The sequence below is a fragment of the Lytechinus variegatus genome, chromosome 5, assembly GCF_018143015.1.
Source record: "Lytechinus variegatus isolate NC3 chromosome 5, Lvar_3.0, whole genome shotgun sequence".
NCBI lineage: Eukaryota > Metazoa > Echinodermata > Echinoidea > Temnopleuroida > Toxopneustidae > Lytechinus > Lytechinus variegatus.
The window spans coordinates 30,810,420-30,830,831 of NC_054744.1; the positions used below are offsets into that span (position 1 = coordinate 30,810,420).

The 20,412-nt window shown below is 36.4% G+C and overlaps 2 protein-coding genes across 4 annotated transcripts in view; one reads left to right on the forward strand and one right to left on the reverse strand.

Annotated features, from left to right (window-relative positions):
- Nucleotides 1-536: 536 nt before the first annotated feature.
- Nucleotides 537-15,579, reverse strand: LOC121415914. Of its 3 annotated transcripts, none has more exons than XM_041609305.1 (16): nucleotides 15,216-15,579; nucleotides 14,001-14,103; nucleotides 13,170-13,198; nucleotides 12,581-12,834; nucleotides 11,470-11,614; nucleotides 9,819-9,997; nucleotides 8,929-9,028; nucleotides 8,285-8,413; nucleotides 7,665-7,960; nucleotides 6,857-6,993; nucleotides 6,489-6,591; nucleotides 5,839-6,006; nucleotides 5,225-5,395; nucleotides 4,470-4,564; nucleotides 3,239-3,298; nucleotides 537-2,112 (listed from the first exon to the last, which is right to left on the reverse strand). In XM_041609305.1, the coding sequence occupies exons 1-16, from the start codon at nucleotides 15,225-15,227 to the stop codon at nucleotides 1,775-1,777; spliced, it is 2,319 nt and encodes a 772-aa protein (XP_041465239.1). In that variant the 5' UTR covers nucleotides 15,228-15,579; the 3' UTR covers nucleotides 537-1,774. The 3 variants fall into 3 exon arrangements, with proteins under 3 accessions (XP_041465239.1, XP_041465240.1, XP_041465241.1); XM_041609306.1 differs by having other exon boundaries at nucleotides 15,205-15,287; XM_041609307.1 differs by lacking the exons at nucleotides 13,170-13,198; nucleotides 15,216-15,579.
- Nucleotides 15,580-15,704: 125 nt separating this feature from the next.
- Nucleotides 15,705-20,412, forward strand: part of LOC121415915 (centlein-like) — a 63,725-nt gene continuing 59,017 nt past the window's right edge. Inside the window, exons 1-4 of the mRNA XM_041609309.1 lie at nucleotides 15,705-15,835; nucleotides 19,186-19,254; nucleotides 19,549-19,613; nucleotides 20,167-20,255. Coding sequence (XP_041465243.1) covers nucleotides 19,236-19,254; nucleotides 19,549-19,613; nucleotides 20,167-20,255 — 173 coding nt within the window. The 5' untranslated portion in view covers nucleotides 15,705-15,835; nucleotides 19,186-19,235. The remainder of the gene's footprint in view (nucleotides 15,836-19,185; nucleotides 19,255-19,548; nucleotides 19,614-20,166; nucleotides 20,256-20,412) is intronic.

Consider the following 20,412-nt stretch of genomic DNA (forward strand, 5'->3'; position numbering starts at 1 on the left):
CCTATTGCTCTTGCATGCTCTTGGTTGGAAATCTTCAACTTGAAAGTGAGTGTCCAAATGATCCATCTCATTATGCATCTCGTGATGCATCCCTATAGCATTCAATGCAAATGATAAACGCATGTTGAAATTGCTGAATGTATGCCTACAGGATGGCCATGATCATTAGCATTTTAATGGTCCATTTCTGCAATTTTCTTTTACTGACATTGCTATTGTTTAAAGCATTTAACCACTCATGCATGACTGTTCACATGAAAATGTCATGTCATACTGGAAGAGGAATATTGTCTGGTTATGTTGACATACAATAATTTGCCTTTAATCACATATCTATATGGAATATTTAAACTTTTTTAAGTGTCCAAGAACTTTTTTTGCTGAGTGTATTTTATCATTTGAAAATGTGTTTTTTGTTTCTCTTATTTTGAAGCATCCAGCATATTGCACTTATCTTGAATATTCTCAGAGATGCCAAATTCAAAGACCATGGGGCCCGCAACAAAAAACTTAGCAATAGTCGTAGAACATTTGTCTACGATTGATTCCATTGACTACGATGTACAATCAATCGTGAAAATCAAGTGTGCGATCAATCGCTAACCTTTGAGTTACGGGACCCTAATACGGGAAAGATTTTTTGTGATTCAGTGTAAGATCAAAGGTATTATGTAAAATATATATGGGGATAGGCTGTAATACATGCTTGAGAAAGAGATTTGAGGGATGAGCAAGAGCTCCTAATCCGGAAGTCTCACGCTTGGCATGTCTGCATTCTTCACATGAAACAAATAATCTAAAGCAAATATTCTACCTCCAAACATGGATACTAGTTTGACGTTTACTCACGACATTTCAAAAATCAGATACATAAACTCATTCGTAATTCCACTGAAGCAAGATGCACATATTACATTTCAACAATAACCACAAGAGTAAACCAAGTTTCAAATCTCATTACTGTTGGTTATTCCACCAAATATGCTGGATGCACTTAACTCTATATAATGGGAATTGTGGAAAAATGTCAGAAATCAACCCCCAGAACTGACAGCATTCCAAGTCTAACATTGGACTTTCCTTTAAAAAGTATACAGGATTATTTTATCATGGAACTAGCCCCCCCCCCAAAAAAAAAAAAATCTCTTTATTCTGTTTGTAAAACATGATACTCTGATTATAAAGTGTAAACATACAGGCCTAAAATCAATCAGACTATTTTTTAATAAAAAAATAATGTACTAATGTAGTACAATGATACTCTGAATATAAAGTGTTAACATACAGACCCATATTCCCAAAAGAGGTATCAGTTGCACCATGGAACATAATCATGGATTATGTCGATTTCTGATATTATCACAATTCATTCAACCATGAATTAAACACTCTTTGTAAAATTTTACAACTAATTTGACTTTAATAGGAATAGCCAGGTTGACATTTTTGTTTTTGTTCACTTTCTCCTTTTACAGTATTGATAGTATTATCAATAATGTAAGTCTTATTGTAAGATATAATGGGGACACTGTAAATGGGGTCCCTCCATACAGGTTTTACTCTAACTTTCCTTCACATACCAGTGAAACTACAGTCTCCTCTCCCCTGAAGACTCTCATTTTACATATTGCGAAAACAAGTGAAAAATGGCCTTGTGTAATAGATTGCCCCAAATCATGAAAAATGAAAAAGGAAATAACACCAATTTACCTTGAGATTTTTCCTATGATCTCTCTTCTAAACTTGACATTTATATGGCCATTGTGCAGTTCAATCATGTGGGAGCTATTTCTGAATACTTCTTTGGTATTTCGTACATCGCAAGGCTGACCCTATTCACACTGGTCCTGTACAGCACCACAGCTTTGGAGGCAAACACCACAATATCCTCCGGCACAAACGGTCGTGACACTAAGTTCAAACTCTGACTCCTGGATGACCTCCCCATCACAAAACCAGAAGAGCAGACGATCTCAATGTTGATGTCCTCGCTCTCGATGGCATCGTCGATGTCGGAGACATTCCAGATGAGGAGCTGTCCGTCCCACCCAGCCGAGACTAAGTAAGCGCCAGAATGAGAGAATGCAATGGCTCCCACAAAGGACTTGTGCCCTGCATTGGGTAAGAGATTTAATTTCAATATAAATCAGAATTGAGATATAATTGCAATATATTTATTGCAATATAAATCAGAAAGCAAAAAATAAGAAAACACCAACAGTCCAAAAACAGGAAAAGTAATAACAGAAATTGTTATAATTAAATCAGAAAACAATCAATAAACAATAAAAGAGCAAAACAAAACCTGAACAAAAACATGTATAGATATCCTTAGAATTTAGTACAATAATCAATCACTATCTCTGGTCACTTCTGGTCACATTAGTATAATAATATCAAGTAATCATAATAAATAAGTTTCTGATTCAGTTTTTTTGCACAAGTCCTAAACTAATGTGACAAAATGACAATCAATCCTGCATTATTATTAAGGAAAGCAGAGTTTGCAAAAAGAAGAGAAAAAAATCCAAAGCATGACCTAAGATCTCTGCAGAAAAGAGAATTTTAGAGTTGGGAGTTGGATCTCAGAAAGTCACAAGGGGGCAATTCCATAAGATCATCCACTTTCTTGTACATTCAACCCTAATTTTCCTCCATTCATTCTTCCCTCCATGAACTATACAAGCCATGATCAGTTGAGAGCATTACACCTTTTCACATGAAGCACAAAGCAGAGATAAATCATTAAAAAAAAGGTCCTGCATATATGGGGGTCAGATAACCTTGAATAAGCTGAATATTTGTCTAAGTGGAAGCAACTTTTTTGAATTCCAGATAATGCATATGTCAATGTGACTCTCATTATTCTATTTCATATATATGTTCTTTATATGTTTGATTATGTAAAATAAATAACAACAACAATAATAATAAAGATAATAATAAGAAAAATAATAATTATATACATCTTCTAAAGTCGAACAGATTTCTGTGTTCCAAAAATAATAGACTACTGGAAAGTAACCTGAACTTAATTTAAGGAATACTAGAAAGAATAAATAATAAGAAATTATGATACTCTGGGTCCCATAACACAAAGGTTAGCGATTAATCGTATGCTAGATTTCTACGATTAATTGTACATTGCAGTCAATGGAATCCATGGTATTGGTAGAAAAATGTTGAACGATCATAGGTAAGCTTTGTGTTACGCGCCCCTGGACATACATATGGTTACCTTTAAGAACAGCACATTGATGAAATCCTTTCTTTGTAGGCCTTCTAGGTGATCTGGTGACTGAAAATTTGAAAGAAGATAGAAGACTTCAGACAGATCATAAGATCATTTTTCAATCGAGTTCTGGATTTTCAACTGATAATACACATTCACTCATAAAGAGGTAATGATCTTAAATGTATACAATCACGTTGACTTCCCTATCATATACTAAAAATACATAAAATTATATCACTGGTAATGTAAGCATTATATTCAACTTGCAATTCCAATGTTATTTAGGCAGTTAATATAATTATATACACCAATGACAGAAAAATACAAAATTACTCGAGAGAAAAATAAAAATAAAAGTCACAACTGTCATTCTTTTTAATATAATATACACTAATGACAGAAAATACAATATTATTCAAGAAAAAAAATAGAAATAAAAGTCACAACTGTCATTCTGTTCAGAATGTCATATTCCTGATTAAATTCACTGAACCCTCCTAGATTGGGTATGAAAGTGATATCACATTGTACCGTCAGCAACAATTTAAAGCTGATTTGGAACTTTGCTATGATATCAAGTCTTGCATTTACTTAAAATTTCAAACCATGCTCTTCATTAACGAAACTTTTATTCATCACAATAAAGATATGAGGAGGATAAAAAGCTTTGATGCTAATAAATACCATGATTGATGAAATATAGAAAAAAAAGAAAAGAAATAAGATTAAAGTGACTTTATACTGCTCATCAGGGAATGCTTAGAAAATTCAAAGTTATTTCCATCTCAAATGAGTAAATATTACATGACGAGATGAAGCGATTTATATCAATGAATTGGGAAGGTTATAACTACCAGGGAGAATATCTAACTTATACAATAAATATATTCACAATAGAAACAACCCATATTATATTGGGAAATAAACATGTTTCCACGATTTATATTAGTGTTAAGTAGTAAGATTAAAATCTTCCATGACTTGTCATCAACTTAGGGGCGTTGCAAGAAAATATTTGCAAACAGTTGCAAATTTACAAAAGATAGATCAGCTTTAACTATTAAAAGAAAATCTATCTATACTTGCTGATACATGAAGCAGACCAGCAAACAGTTGCAAATTTGCCATTATTTGCAAGACAAAAATTATGATTGATTTGGAGACCTAAAAGTGACTTGCAATCGCTTGCGATTTTCTTGCAACACTCCATTAGCCGATTAAAAGCTTGACTTACAGAAGTATTTGAGAGTTCCCCTTGAAGTCTGTGAAGCTGGTTTCTTCATGTGAAAGACGGTGACAAGGTCATCTTCACCACCTGCTACTAGTATTCTGACAAAGACAACAATGGAACTAGGATTAGAAAGGAAGTTTTGGGGTAGTAGGTATTTATTTTGTGATCTTTATTATGACTTTCAAGGTAGAGGAATGTAGGTGCAGGGAACATTAATTTTATGACAAAACATTTAAAGTCATTGTCATTTGAGATCTAGATCTGGTAGACATAACTTAGACATAACTTTTTGAAATCATGAAGTCTAAGCTGTAAATTGTACACTGAAGATCCCCAACACAGATAATTATGTGTAATATTGTGTATTACTATTCCTTGGTGAAAGACCCAACACCAGGCTGGCACACCATGCTTATTCAAATTTCCAATCAATCACCATACACATTTCAACCATAATCTTTTATTTTATTTGTACAGTCCGACCTCACAAATTATTCTTCCTGAAAACAATATCAATAAGATTTGAAAAAAGCATCATCAAGTCTTCTTCTTACATCCCTTTCAAACAACAAAACTTTCATAAATTGTAACTAAAGCACAATTCAAATTGCCATCTACATGTATCTACATCCTTTTCTTCTTTGAAAAATATTTTTACGCAATCTTTTCAACTTCTTTCCAACTCATCATCACTTTGTTTCAAGAAAAAAAAAACACCATGTCTGCAATCACCATTCATCCATTCGTGAAACACTCACAATTTGGAGGGATGCCAAGCCATACATAGAACAGCACCATACAGGATAGAACATGTGGATAAGAGCCGAGGGTTCGGAGGGGAGGATCCACGGTCATTGGAAGAGCTTTCAAGACCCTTCTTGGTGTCAAATATAAGCACTTCACTGTTCTGGTGACCCAACGCTATGTACCTAGAGGAAGAGAAGATAGAGATTACAAGGCTTACTGTAATTAAAGGGGAAATTCACCTTGACAAAAATTTAATTGTCAACAAGCAGAAAAATAATAAAAATATTTCTGTTTCTGGTAACTCCCGAAGGAATTCAGCAGGACAGCGTTTTGCTGGTAAACGCCAAGCTGGTATATAACCAATTACCTAGGAAACATTTTTATGTCTAGGTTAATCAGTCATATTAGTGAAGGTTTAAGGATAATCCACACAAAAAAATTTAGTTATTAGAAATTTAGTTATATTTTTTTGGATTTGAGATAAGAAATAGGAATTCTAACTTGTATCAAAATTAAACATATCTTTTATGGGTAATAACATTTTGCAGTGAGAATAAGTGATGCAAGAATGCAAATAAAATTGCCTTCCAGTCCAACAATAATGCAGCCAATCCTCCAAAATTACCTGTCGTCCCCTGATATACAAATGGAAGTGACCCTAGACCTGGATCCATTCTGTGTAATGACAGAACACTCCAATCCTGATCTGGGGGAATGTGACAGTTTCCACATGAGGGACAGACCACATACATGTCCTGTGATGAGAGATTTTCCTGAATGGAACCATGATATGCTGCAAAGGAAAATTTAAAAAAAGGAAAATAAACTAGGAAAATAGAAAGAGGAAAATAATACTGAGAGGCAACAAAATATTTGAATATCCATATGCAGTCTTCTCAAAATGCAGAGGGACAGAGGGTTAGTAATACTGCATGAAAATATCTACAAATGTAACAAAGTTATGTTAATAAAAACAGAAAAATTAGAAGAAAAAAAACGCACCATTTTCATTATTTCACACATGGTTCTGGAAGAAAAGTAATTTTATTTATCACGTGCCTATAAAAAAGGTAAAATTTTGGAACTCATACATGATGCATGAGGCAGCTGCTCACATATGATACCACAAAATAAAAATTTTAGAAATTCATAGTCATCTTTATTTTTTTATAGGTTTTTGTTATTAATACATTTGTTATTTTCCTGCCTTGAGTCCAGGATTGACTTCCCCTTTAATGCATTGCCTGATTGTAGAAAACTATACTGATATATTACCATTTGCAAAGACCTGTATTCTCTGGGAACTTCACTTCCACTGATTCGTCTGGGCTTTGGATTTTCAAGGTCCTGTCGTCTGTACAGATAGCAAGTGTCGGTTCTAACAAGGAAGAAAAAGGAGGACAAAAAGGAGCTACGATGTACCAAGAATTCAAAACTGCGCATCATTGCATAAAAAACATGATAATTGCAAACCAAACTGCAGGGTTCCCAAGGGTTTCAAGAAAACAAAATCCCCTGATTTTTCCCTCATGAAGTTTAAAAATTCCCTGATAATTATTCAAACCCATTCCCAGTTTTGCATGTTTTCTATGTTGTTGCAATGAATTACATGTATTTTCAGTAGACCTCCTTCAGTATCTTACCATTTGCTTGATGTGACCAAGAAAGCGCAGTAACCTGTGAACCCTGTGGAAAGGTGGCAATGACATCGCTACCTAGTCTACCAAGAGAGCGGGACATCCTTCCGCTAGGATCCTCATCATCTAAACCATCAGCATCACTGTTACAAGAGAAATAAAAGTGATTTGTCTCTTGGGATGAGTTGCCATGACATCACTAACTTGTCCACCAAGAAAATGTGACATCGCACTGTAATGGGATCTTTATATGATCAATGTTATTCACATCACTGCTAGAAATAAGAGAAAGAACAGTGATCTATTAGCTCTGAGTATAGGTTGACTAACCAATGGTAAGGGGGTACTTGGGGGCTGTTGCACCCCCCCCCGTTCCTAAACCAAGAGAGAGAGAGAGAGAGGAAAGAAAGAGAAAGAAATTTTAAAAAGGAAATATGGCACAATATGAAATAATTATCTGGAGTTCATGTTGAAATGCGTAACAAAGTGATATTTTCATATTAAAGTCAGATATCTTGTTCACTCCAAATTGTTTAAAATTTCCCCTTCCCCTTCCAAAACTCATTATGTCACTGGGTGAAATATATTACAACCTTATAATTTACCAGGACAGCAGGACTAGGATCCCCATCTTCTAAACCATCAGAATCACAATAAGAAAGAAGAGAAAGAAAGATAACCTATTAGCTCCAACAATAAGCTGCAAATATAATCACTTTTATCTAAACTTTTAAACCCTAGTAAAGTAACATGGAATCAAAGCCAAGATTTTTTTATAAATTTTTAAAAAATATTTTGAATTTTAATATTTCACCTTTCTGAAACATGGGAACTTTTGCTTCCTAGCCTTCTCCTCTTTATCTTCTTTTTAACGTCGCCTACCAACCGCGACATCTTCCTCCCGCGTTTCTTCCCTCCCGTCGTGGCCTGATGAGACTCGTTCTCCTTCTCCTCATCGCTATCATCAATATCCCCAACACTGGACACGGATCCTACATGCCCATGATAATGATGGTGATGACCGTGGATTGCAAAGGTTGAACTGCTTATGTTTATGGTGTTCTTATGGGGATCATTCGTATCGCAAAGTCTTGTTGTCGCAAGCATCAGCTTAGGTGAGGGGAAGAAAACAACCGACACATTCCATCATATTAATGATTGAGCCTCTGATATCTATGGTATCATTGCAAAGGTATTATAACAGTGTTCTTGTGGAGGTTCTTTTACAATGAAAGTTCTTGTAGATGCAGGTATTAACTGGTATTGGAAAACAACCAACAAATTGCAATATATCAAAGATGGTGCACTTTACAAAGTACAGATTATTTCAATCCTGCTTTGGAAAGTTGAAAATTACAACAACAAAAGCATAAAATGCATTAGAATTGAATCTTTAGTACTTCGTATTTGTGACACATAGTTTTCTATATTTACCTTACAACTATTCTTGGTACCACCATTCTGAAGACTGATTCCAATGTTTCTATGGTAACCTGGGATGCTGGTTGCCATGACATTGACCACACCCACCATTGTCAAGTTGCTTACTTTTCGAGAATCCAGCTGCAAGAAAAAGACACACTCTTAAGACTACACAACCAAATGAATAACAAATTCCTTGGTATATGTTTCAAAGCTGATAGGCTAACTTATGCATTATTTGTGGTGGTAAATGGCATATAATACATTTCCTAGAAAAGGCATATGTAGTACACCAATTTGAGGAAAATGGTACAAAATATTAACCACAAAATCTTGCTTGGCCTCTCTGTACCACAGTTGGTTGCTATATCATGCAGCCACATGCCAACACCAAATCCATTGGGTTTACATACAAACTGTCCATGGCAGCCGCCTGTCTATAGGCCTACAGATAACATCAATAAAATATCCCTCGGGTTACTGACTCTTGCAAACTCAATGAATGAAGAAAAAAAATGCATTTTCCACAAGATCTGCAGAACTTTTTGTTCATTTGAGTAAAATTTGTTGCAAAAGGAAAGAGATAGCACCTGAAAATATCTATGGAACAATAAAGCAAATAAGGAACAGATAAGAAAATGTATGAATATAGTTACCTGTTCTTGTTCCTTATCAGTGTGATGGCGGTGATATTTGAGAGCATGGGAGCAACTTTGACAGGCTAAGTTTGGAATGTGAGGAGCCACTACTGCTTCCCTATAGAAGTTGTAAGAGTAAACAATTCATCAAAAGGGCGAGTTGTTGCATCTAAAGTACAATTCTATTATTATTTTTTTTTTGGGGGGGTTCTAAGTTATCACGAAAACAAGGTATTTCAATGTAACAGCTGAGTGACCTTTGACCTAATCACCCCAAAATCTAATCAAGGCTCCGTAACACAAAGATTACCGATCAATCGCTAAATGAACTGACCAATCAAGATCAAAGTTACACGCGCATTAGGTTTAAAATACTGACCATGGACCAATCATTTAGCTTCTTTCATATTTGCAATTCATTGCAAACCTTTGTGTTACTGAGCCCAGATCATAGTCAAAATGTGACATGAGTCAAATTTGCAACCAGACCCTTGAACAGTTATTTAATTACTTCAAGAATGACATCTGTGGCCATTGACCTAGATACCCCCAAACTGATCAGGGGCCCGTTGCAGAAAGAGTTGCGTTTAAACGCAAGTCAAAAAATCCATCGCAAGTCCAAAATGCGCACTGTTGACTGGTTGAAAATGGAGTTGCGCATGATTTTTAAAGATGCGTTTGATTGCAACTCTTTCTGCAACGGGCTCCAGGTCATTATCACACCTATGCGCATACCAGGACCAAATTTAAAATGGATCCATCAAATTGTTCTTTACTTTAGGTTAGCTATTGTGAGAAAAAAAAATTAGAAAAAGGACAGGCAGACAATCCAAAAACAAAGTCTTGGGCAAATGCTTATGGTGTTTGTGAATTAATTCTGAGTACAGATTGATTTGTAGATTACTCACGTGAATCCAAAATATTGGTTGCAGATTCTGGCCATGTCATCAAAGCAGAACCCTTTGCATAGGCAGACATTGGGCTCTAAAAACGGAACATCCTCATCATGGTCGATGTTGGTGGGCTCCAACCAAGCATTGAGAAAGGTATCATCATCAACGTTGCTTTCCCGTCCAACAGAGCTCACCTGAGGTTAAATAAGTTTGAGATGGTTGTGATGGTGAACAGGACCCCGTAACATAAAGCTTTGCAATTGATCAAGAGGTCGATTGTTATGATTAATCATACACAATAATCAATGCAATCAGTAATATAGAAAGCAGCCCCACAATCAACTGCTAAGCTTTATTATACGAAACTCTGATATTCAGTCATGAAGTAAAACTAGAAGTAATACTCAGTTAATTATAAAAACATTACAGCCTTAACCCTATCTAGGCGGGGGGCCTCGGAGGCCCCCCCTCAACAAATTGTGCGATATTTTCACCGCGCGAAATGTTTTGACCGCGCCGCTCGCTGACTTTTTACTTTCAAGTCTTGCGCAACTTTTGAGACCAATTTTGCGTCACCCGGGTATGTGGTTCCAAAATTACGCAACATTATGTAAGTGCATGTCAGACCAAAAATTGCTCATAAACGTGGTTTTGTGTACAAAGTCAATGCAAATTGTGTTTTCAACCAAAATTCATAAATGTATGATTATTTTTAGTTTTGCTGATCTAAATGTATTTATTTTATGCTTTTTAGATCTCAGAAGAGTCCCAAACAAATTTCATTGAAAAAACAATGAAAAACAAAAGGTCAAAAAACAAGGAAATACATAAGAAATTGCAAAAAACAATATAATACATAAGAAAATGATTTGATATCGCAATTTTTTTCATGTACACTTGCTAAGAACGCCTCAAAGAGTTTCTATACCAAAAATTAGGACATTTGGAGCCTTATTTAGGGAGTTAGAGGAAAAAGTATGATTTCGCATACTAATTACGCATAAATTAGCATAATCACTTAATAGCGATTCGCAGGAAATAAATTACTATAAAATTTTGTAGATTGTGTCCCAGGCAACCCATGTGGCAATTTTCGGCGCGATCGCGCGGTCTACGGCCGAGATCTCAAGGGGGGCCAAGAAGGCCCCCCCCATATGAACTCCCAAAATACCCCGGCCTTGATAGGGTTAAAACAATGATCATTTCTAATTTATTTGGTGGAGACAAAAATGAAAGACAATGAAAATTACCAGATGCATCACGCATCTCTGAAAGCTTGGGAACTACACGAGGATGACAGGTGATTTCACCCTCATGACAGCCCAAATCACCTCCCAAATTCCCTTAAAATGCATGCTTTGAGATGACAATCCTTTCTAGAGTCGATCCAAGATCTGTCACAAACAATATTCAAGATTATTCATACAATCAATGACAGAACTACGGCAGATTTTTATTTGCTTTTACTGCATAATTACTTGTTGCCCCTAAAGAGTAGCCTTTAAAATGGAAGAAATAGCTTTAAAATGAAAGAAATAGCCCCAAAATTTCCGCAATGGAAAAAAAAGGCAGCCCCTAAGAAATGAAAATTATTCCCTACCCTAATCTCAGATATGAAAACATCTGAAGGTGAATCTACTCACTCAAATATTTGATATTGAATTACCGGTTTATTTGGTGGAGGTACTGATGAGTGACATCTGAGATTACTAGATGCATCAAGCGTTTCCGATATGAAGGTATCCAAGGGATCCGCTGGCCGGTGAGTATCAATCACATGATTACAGATACTGCACTTCTTGTTTGTTTGACTGTCAAACAATAAAAGAGAGATATCACTCATAATTGGTACAAGTCTTGTCACTATGGAAGTTGGTGCCGGTCAGATACACTTTAAATTCCAACTTGCACTCGTAGCTTTTTAATGACAAAGCTGTGTATCACACCTGCCCGACAAGCCGGTCAGATACAATTTAAATTCCACTCACATGATAACAGATACTGCACTTCTTGTTTGACTTTCAAACAATAAAAGAGAGATATCACTCATAATTGGTACAAGTCTTGTCACTATGGAAGTTGGTGCCAGTCAGATACACTTTAAATTTCAACTTGCACTCGTAGCTTTTTAATAACAAAGCTGTGTATCACACCTGCCCGACAAGCATTAATTTCCCTACTGACAAAGAAAATTATAGTTCAAATGTTTCCTAGGAATACCGACTTCATTCCCAGTCGCAAGATGTCAGGTGACAAAATTTCCATCATTAAAAAGCAGCTGGTGACAGCCCTGCTTTGCGTCATCACATTACATTACCATATCCACTTTCCAAGTCGATGAAACATATGTAATCAATTACAAATTCTAATAACAAATTTGTATGTGATAGATCATAAGAAATTAGTTCATACATGTAATTCTATAGAAAAAAGCAGATCTGCAATTTATTATAAATTTGCAATGAACTACAAAATTATGATTGATTTGGGACCCAACTTTGACCTGCAATTGACCTCAAATTTCTTATAATGCCTACTCAGTACTTCATACATGGGTGTGAGTGGTCACAAATAAAAAGATCTGAAAAAAGCTGAAGAGTATTGAAAAAGTGTGAAATAGAAGGAGCTCCCATAATTTTTGAACAGAGGAAAGCCAAATATAAGCTGAAATTCAGCTGAAAATCCAAAAAAAAAATCTGAACTCTCACACCCCTGGACCTGCCTTTGACCTGCAATTGTCCTCAAATTTCTTATAATGCCTCCCAAGTATCTCATACCTGTCATGGTACTGCTGGAAACCAGGGCACTGCATTTTGCAGCCAACACAGGCAGAGTCTGCAGCCTTTTCAAGGTTATGCTTCTTCTTCTTGTCCAGTTTGGTGGGATAGCGATGCTCCGTCTCTGTATGCTTGCAGTTATCGCAGACGGCCAACCAGGAAGTTTTAGAGACACCGGGAGGCCGTTGGTAGTTGCCACAGGCGCAGATTCCGTTCTGGCAAGGGGTGCCATCTTTGGTTCCCCTCTTCCGGATCTTTGTCAAAAGATTTATAACATTCATCATAAATGCCTTTGAAAATCTTCAAAGTTTTCTCTTTTCTAATCTTTCTGTTCATTTATGCCAACTCCTCACCATCTTCCCTTTTTCCTCCCTACTTCCTTTTCTCTTTTCCACCCATTCCTCCATATTTGATTATATGCAACATTGACATAGCAGGAGCACATAATATGTTTCGAACAGCTGTACATAGTTGTCCTCGAGTTTGACCTCAAACATTATCAAACTGCAGGGGACTCATTTGGCTCAAACCATATAATGCTAAAAAAAATTGGTTGATATTGGTTTGTTGTTTTTTATCCTATACTTACTTTTTTAGCTTGGGCCTCTGTAATCAAGTCTGCAAAAGGAAAAATCATACATATTTTTAAATCTCAAACTTTGTGCAAAATTTCACCTGTTATGTTAGAAGGCAAAATGTCTGTCCCATTTTTCACAGATTAATACTTTGCCAAAAACAAATCAAAAAAACAACTCATTGTTGTGTGAGGAAATGGAAATATGAAAACCAAGAAAATAAAATAGTCTTGCTCCTGAAGAACAAAATATGCAGGGATCTAATTACAAACTACATGTTGTCTGTTTTAGGAAATCAAAAATCAATCCACACCCAGTTTCATTCATTTCAGTCCAAAAATAAATTGCACAATTGCATTAAAACACTAGCGTACCTAAGGGGGGGGGGCAGTCTGCCCCCCATGACGAGCCACGACCCATGCAAAGGACGTATCCCCCCTGACGAGCTTGAAAGACCTTTTTGCCCCCCTGACGAGCTTGAAAACTTCTATTGCCCCCCCCCCCCTGATGAGCATGAAGATCTTTTTTTTTTTGCTTGTCATTTTTTTTCTGATTGAAAACTTTTTTTTTGCTTGTCGAATTTTTGGGGCGGACGGTTTTGCCCCCTATGGAAAATCCTCAGACTTATGATTGACATTTCATCAAATGTTACAAAAGAAAAAAGGTATCCCAAACTGTCTTTGAAAATGGACACCAAAAAAAATTCTTTCCAAAAGTCTCTGAGATTGTGGATACAGTACGTCACCCATACGGGTCACAAGCCTTTACTTCACCCCCCCCCAAAAAAAAAATTAAACAAACAAAAAAACTCCTGGCTACTCCACATTACTTTAACTATTTCTTACCATGGGCAACCCATCCATGTTTGCATCGATCACAAGTCTTTAGTTGTGTTTTGCCTGGTGTGAACTCCTCACAATCACATTCTGGGAGAGTACATCGATACATCTGAAATCAAACAAAAACAAACAAATTATCAAAAAATCCTCATGTAGACCTAGTAAAAACAGAAATGAAAATATCAAATGTCATGTCAAGTTGGGCTTTTTTAAGGGGTGAGAATGTTGAAAGAAAATATTTTTGATCTTTGAAAAATTTCTGTTGCAATTTAGGAAACTTTATACATCAATTGATCATGTTAATCTGGGAGTGTTTCACCAACACTTTTGTCCGACAAGTTGTCAGATCTGACATCTTTTCTTGATTTTGATTGGCCGAGAAGCACTGTTCCTATGGTAACTGTCGGAAAAATGGGGCTTGTCAGATAAAACGTCTGACAAGTCCTTTCATGAAACGCTCCCCTAGTCAGATCTAACGTTAGAGATCTAGTCTAACACATTTAGAATCTAACATTAGACATCTAGACTAGTCTAACGTTAGGCCTAAGTAACATAAACGTTGAGGCCTAAACTAGTTAGAGACTAGACTCTAACGTTAAGAGTTCAGTTATAAGATTCTATCCGCTTTGAATATTGCTATCACTAAGGCTATGGAGATCCTCCCATGGCATTGGCAATGTGACAAGGATGCATGACACATTTTTATGTGAACAACTTTCCCTTTGATGGACTGTAAAATACCCCCAAAATGTCTCTTTTTGCTTTATCTTATGGTGATACAAACTCTTTATCCATGATCGATGTATTCTTTAATAATCTGTATTACATGCCCTCCTATAGAAAGATCACATGATCTACTGATAGATGTAATATAGATGCAATTAAAAAATATACTAAATGGGGGAGCTGTTCACAAGACACAAATGACATCACACATATTTGTAGCATTGCCTATGTGAGGATCTCCATGCTATAGCATTGGTGATCGCAATATTCAAATTCTCATAACCTTCTCATTATTTGCCCGATTTTTCTCAAACTTTCGTTGATCCATTTCTTTGTCTTGATTTTTCTGTTTTCACGAACAATGTCAATGTGTGATCTTGAGAGAATTCTAAACTTCAGTCTCCTTTAAATGCTTCATTGCTTGTCATGCTTGTTTGATTTTTCTCTTTCAATTCAAATCAACATTTTCTGGGGTAGAATTGACCTTAAACTTACAACACCACTCATTTTTCAGTTTCCATTCACTTTTTGCTCTTCCACTGCCTGGTCTGTGGGCTTATGCCTTGGCTGAACCCGGGGCCGCACCGGCTGAGCTGAGTTGGTTGGCCGTTGGTGGTAGATTAGAGCCAGAGCTGGAGCTGGCTGCGGCTGGATTACGAAAGTTAAAATACGATATTTTTAACAAACGTTATTCATTTCGAAGAAAAGAAAACAAACAATTCCCGTCTGTCAAAAATTAGGTCCACTTTATCTCAGTAACGGCAAGTGTAACGTTTGATAATTATTATTACTTATACTTGAAGTTGAGTTGCAGAAAAATCTCAGGTTCAGCTGTTCTGCATGAATTTCCCGCGTCGCGAAAGCGCAGCATAAATAGCAGCAGAGGGCCGGCCGATCAGGTGCCGCGCCGGTGCGTGTGCGGCCCGGCCGCGGCGGGCGCGCCGGCGCCGATGTACTATGTGCGCTTTGCAGCTAGCCGTGAGCGCGGGGTATTCAAATAGGGTCAAACAACGGCAAACGTTCGTCAAAAGAACTCCTGCTAATCAACGGCTGCAACGAATTTTGTGGTGCTTTTTTTATAAATCTTGTAAGAAGTACAATATTCACATGCAAAGGTATCGTTTCTTTTATTTTCTCCTGTAAAACATATGGCAGAAATCGTAAAAATCTAGGCCCTATTTCAAAGTGTTGCCGTTGGACTTTTTTGTGATTGTTTGCTTATTATAGTCCCACTAATATAAAACCATGTACCTACGTCTCTCTCTTAGGTGATCCCTCCACTGTTTTGGAGATTCTAAGATACAAATACCGGTAAGAACTTGTAGATTGTTGTTGGTTGGTTGAGTTTAGTGTGGAGGTGGCGCTATCCATTGATATCCGATGATTTCCGCCAGGGCCTGGGGAGGAGGCCAGGGGCAGGGGAGGGTGGAATCCCTCTCGTTTAGCCTGGCCCAGGCTAAACGAGAGGGATTCCACCCTCCCCTGGCCCTGTAGTGTTGCCACTGTAGGCTGTAGGCCTACTACAGCTCTCGACATTCGATTTTGCTATTAATTGCACTGTGTGTGAGATATAGATTCACGATCACCGAGGAAAGGCGTTGTGTAATATTCAAATCTTATGAGTAGACCTCTATTTTGTTTAAACATCGTTTGTTAGATTTAACAGTAAGTACGGTACTCGTGCTTGTATTTTCTTTTTATGAATGTGGGTGTTACTGTTAGTTTATTGGTTATAATGTGTCTTTCGAAAGCATTTATAAGTGCTGTACTCCATACCTTTGGTTTATTAAAAAACCGAGTAAAACTAATTGATAACCCAATTGTTCTTTATAAAATGGGTGTATTATTTCAAGCATCGCAATTGGCCAATACGCATTACATGATATCCAACTTTTTTGGTGCACTGCACGGCATAGACAGCTGTTTCGAGGAGTTTTTGATTTTTTTTTAAATTTCTCCTCGTACACAGACGGCTCGCTATTGTGCAGCCACCATAAGGGGGACTTGCAACGCAAAATCCCCCGTTGGGGCTCTTCAATTTTTGTCTTTAATGAATAAAAATTTTGAAAATTAACGTGACCAAAATGCAAATTAATATGCAAATGCAAAATGCAAATTGAGAAAAATCAAGTTAAACAGAAGAGGCCCACGGCCAATATTGGAGACTTTTGTAAAGAATTTGGGTATCCATTTTCAGAGACGGTCTCCAATTTTGGAGACCAATTTCCTGTGTTTACATTGCTGCAAAAGGATTAGCTTGGCGGCAAATAAAAATGTGATTAGCAGATTCCTCATGAAAAATAACCCCTTTTCACCTTCTACTTTAAAAATTCACCATCTACTTTTGTTTTGATAAGGATTTTTGTTGTTGATCACACACAAAACAAATGGGCTTCTGACCTCAGTGAGACAAAATTTTGGTTGGAAAAAATCATGCTTTTGTTTGTGTTGTTTATTTTGTCCTTTTGCAAAACAAGTCTCCAATATGGGAGATTGTCTCCCTTATTGGAGAGAGTCTCCCATATTGGCCGTGCGCCTCTACTGTTAAAAGGAACAAAAACAGTGACTTACCTCGGCTGTAGCGCAAATTCACTTCCCCGTTTTATCCGATCTTAAGTACATAAACATATGGCCATTGATTGAGTCCCCTGTACAGATCGCGCGAGAACTTCGGTCTCTGTATTTGGTGAGTGAAGCCAACGGAGTTCAGCTGAACAACCAACATAACGGAGACCAAAGCTTTTGGTCTATGCATGGCAGTGCAAATGGTGCGCAATAAAAATTGATATTGCACGCTCGAGCAAACCAGTCATGCCGTAGAACTGAAGTCCAACAAATCTGTACTGTAACTTTCTAAAAATTTGTTTCTGTGTTGCTATGTTATAAAACAAATATTGCACTTGTTCTGTCGTGCGTAAAAGTAAATGCAGAGAAAACTTGGTTTCTTCAGATGATGCACACTGGGCATTTGCCTCAAGCGGCTCGTGCACAGTGCGGCATCTATCTACAGAAACATTGCGTGCTCTGCATTTCCACTAACGCACTCGGCTGCATGCATTATTTGTATATTTTACAGCTCCCAAGAATGTTCTGTAATCTGATTGGTCCAAATTGGATCACATGATATTCAGCGAATCGCACTATTGCATCCAAAACGCACTATCCTGCACTCTGAGGTCATACCAAAAGTACTATACTGCACTCTGACGTCAGAGTGTAGGATAGTGCAAGGTCTGGAATTATCTAGAATTATCTAGAATTTAGATAAAATATAGCATTTGGGGCAATTTAGTAACATGGGGGTTGCTCGACTCGCCAAATGGATATACCGCACTCGGTCCTGCGGACCTCAGTGTGGTATATCCATTGGCTCTCACACATCATTCATTATTTGGCCCTGCATGCACGCACTTAGGTGCATTATTTGTATACTGTTTACTCCCTGTGTGGTGAAATAAGGTTGGCAATATTTTGTTTATCTCTCTTTCTTTGGGACAAATGCTTGATTTTTTTGACACTGTCAGTTTTCATTATAGCTATTCATCATAACTTGGCTCTTGTCTTTAGTAAATTTGATTCTTTAAATTATTTTTTCTTAATTAAAATAGATTGAAAAATAACAACTTGTCTACTCTTGCCATGTTATTATTATAAAAATAGGTAGGACAATGAAAAAAATGAAACAGCATTTCTACCAAAAAGCATTGGCAAGAGCTCCATATGCACCCCCCCACTAAAATTGAAAATAAAAACATGCATGGCCCAAGCCAAGGTTCAGAATAATATATCTAGCCGTAATATGATTGGGGAGTGAGTGGAAATACATACCAAAATATGGCTTTATTCCGTCAAATTTCGAGCAGGATCTAGTGCTTGTAATTGTCCATAGACATCGGTTTATTTAGTCAGTAAAGGGTCTGTGAGTCTAGACTACCGGTAGTCGAACTATCGGCTCATAATCATTAAAATACCCCTTCCGGTATCAGTGCTTCTCGCTAACATAGCGGGATGCGAGAAGAGGTCTTGACTCGGCTTATTTTCAATTCCACAAAAATTGAAATATTGTATTAAAACATAGGAAATTGTATGACATCACTTTTCTCATTTGCATAACAGTTGTGCATGTTATCTGTTTTGTGAAAAAATAAGAGAAATTGTGAAATGTCATAACTTTTTCTGATAACATCTGATTTTGATTAAATTTATGCTTGTGTTATTTTCCTCTTTTATTTAAGTTGACTTTCCCTTTAATTTTTAAATACACCTTGGAGATTGATTGACTTCTGCTTTCCAAACACTCTTGGTTTTGAAAACATCTGCTGGTAATATTATGTTGTGTATTATGAATCGCAAATTAGTGATAAAAGATGAGAATATTTTCAGAATATTTCAATTCCCTTCTCTTTTTTTCTCTCTCCCTATTTCCCTCCAGCTCTCCTTTTCTCACTTCTGTACGTATATATAGACAAGAGGCAAGGACCTGAACATCAACAAATATTGAACAGATGTCTGAAGATGGCAACTGCTTATTCAGGTATGAAAATGTTTTGAAACAGTTCATTAATTAGGCAATGTTTTGGAATTGAGAGGGATACATGGAAATATTTGACAATTTTTTTAATTTGTTTTTTTCTTCTAAATATATCTTATACTAGAAAAGTCATCCAATATATTTCAATTTTTGGAGATTATTTTGTCATTTAGTCCTTTAAAAGTTCATATTCTCAATCCATTTCCAGATATAGACTATTAAGGTATCCTGTGAATCTGTAATCATTACTTTATTTTTAGGTTGGCATTTTTTTTTGTCCCTCTTTACTTAAATCAGATTCTGAAGTACAAAGGCTAGCAGCTCAAAACCAAGCTCTTTCTGAGGAATTAGCACAATGCCAAGTAAGTTCAGTTCAAATCATATCAAAACGATATTAACTCTTTGCACACTGAATTAATTTTGGGGGATAATAATGACAATTGTTTCCATGTTATTTTCTGTAATTCAAGATTTCCATATTGCACCATTGATCCTTATTATTATTGTTATATAGGTGTTGTCCAAGACCTATTGCCTTTCATTAGCTTATCTAATTTGAAGGTAGAGGAGAAAACTGATTATTAGGTTGTTGACTTTAATTTAATTTTATGAATGTGCAAGATTGCAACATCAGCGCACAAAATAATAGTTGTAAAATTTCAATGGATGGCATCATTTACCCAATGTGTATTAGTTGAATGGAAGTGCCTAAGAGATTTAGTTTTCTTCCTGTTGGGTGACCACAATCAACTTGCTGAATATCATGCCACTTATGAGGTCTTCGTACCACGCTGCTTAATACTTCCATTTGTAAACTTCAAATTCTTTTTATGTTGTGATATTACTAATAATGAATATTGTTTATTTTCTTTTTTTTTCATTTGTACTACTAGTAATCTTTATATATTTTTACAGGCTGATAAAGAGTTTGTGTGGTCGCTATGGAAACGTCTTCAAGTGGCAAATCCTGATATATCACAGGCGATCAGTATGGTAGTTCAAAGGTACTTGTATTTCAATTACTCAAAATCAAAATACTAGTACACTTCACCAAAGATTATTCATCAAACTAGTCGGCCAATGACATTATATTCTTGCTTTTTCCATCAAGTATGTACGCACGTATTTAAAATTTCTGAACACTCCATGAATCTAATAAAA

What these genes read in the sequence shown, in the direction of transcription:
- LOC121415914 (XM_041609305.1), bottom strand. An exon ending in CAGAGGCCCAAGCTAAAAAA is followed by an intron (nt 12,835 to 13,169) that starts GTAAGTATAGGA and finishes CTTTTGACAAAG; the next exon opens with ATCCGGAAGAGGGGAACCAA. An exon ending in TTGGTCACATCAAGCAAATG is followed by an intron (nt 6,592 to 6,856) that starts GTAAGATACTGA and finishes CTTCCTTGTTAG; the next exon opens with AACCGACACTTGCTATCTGT.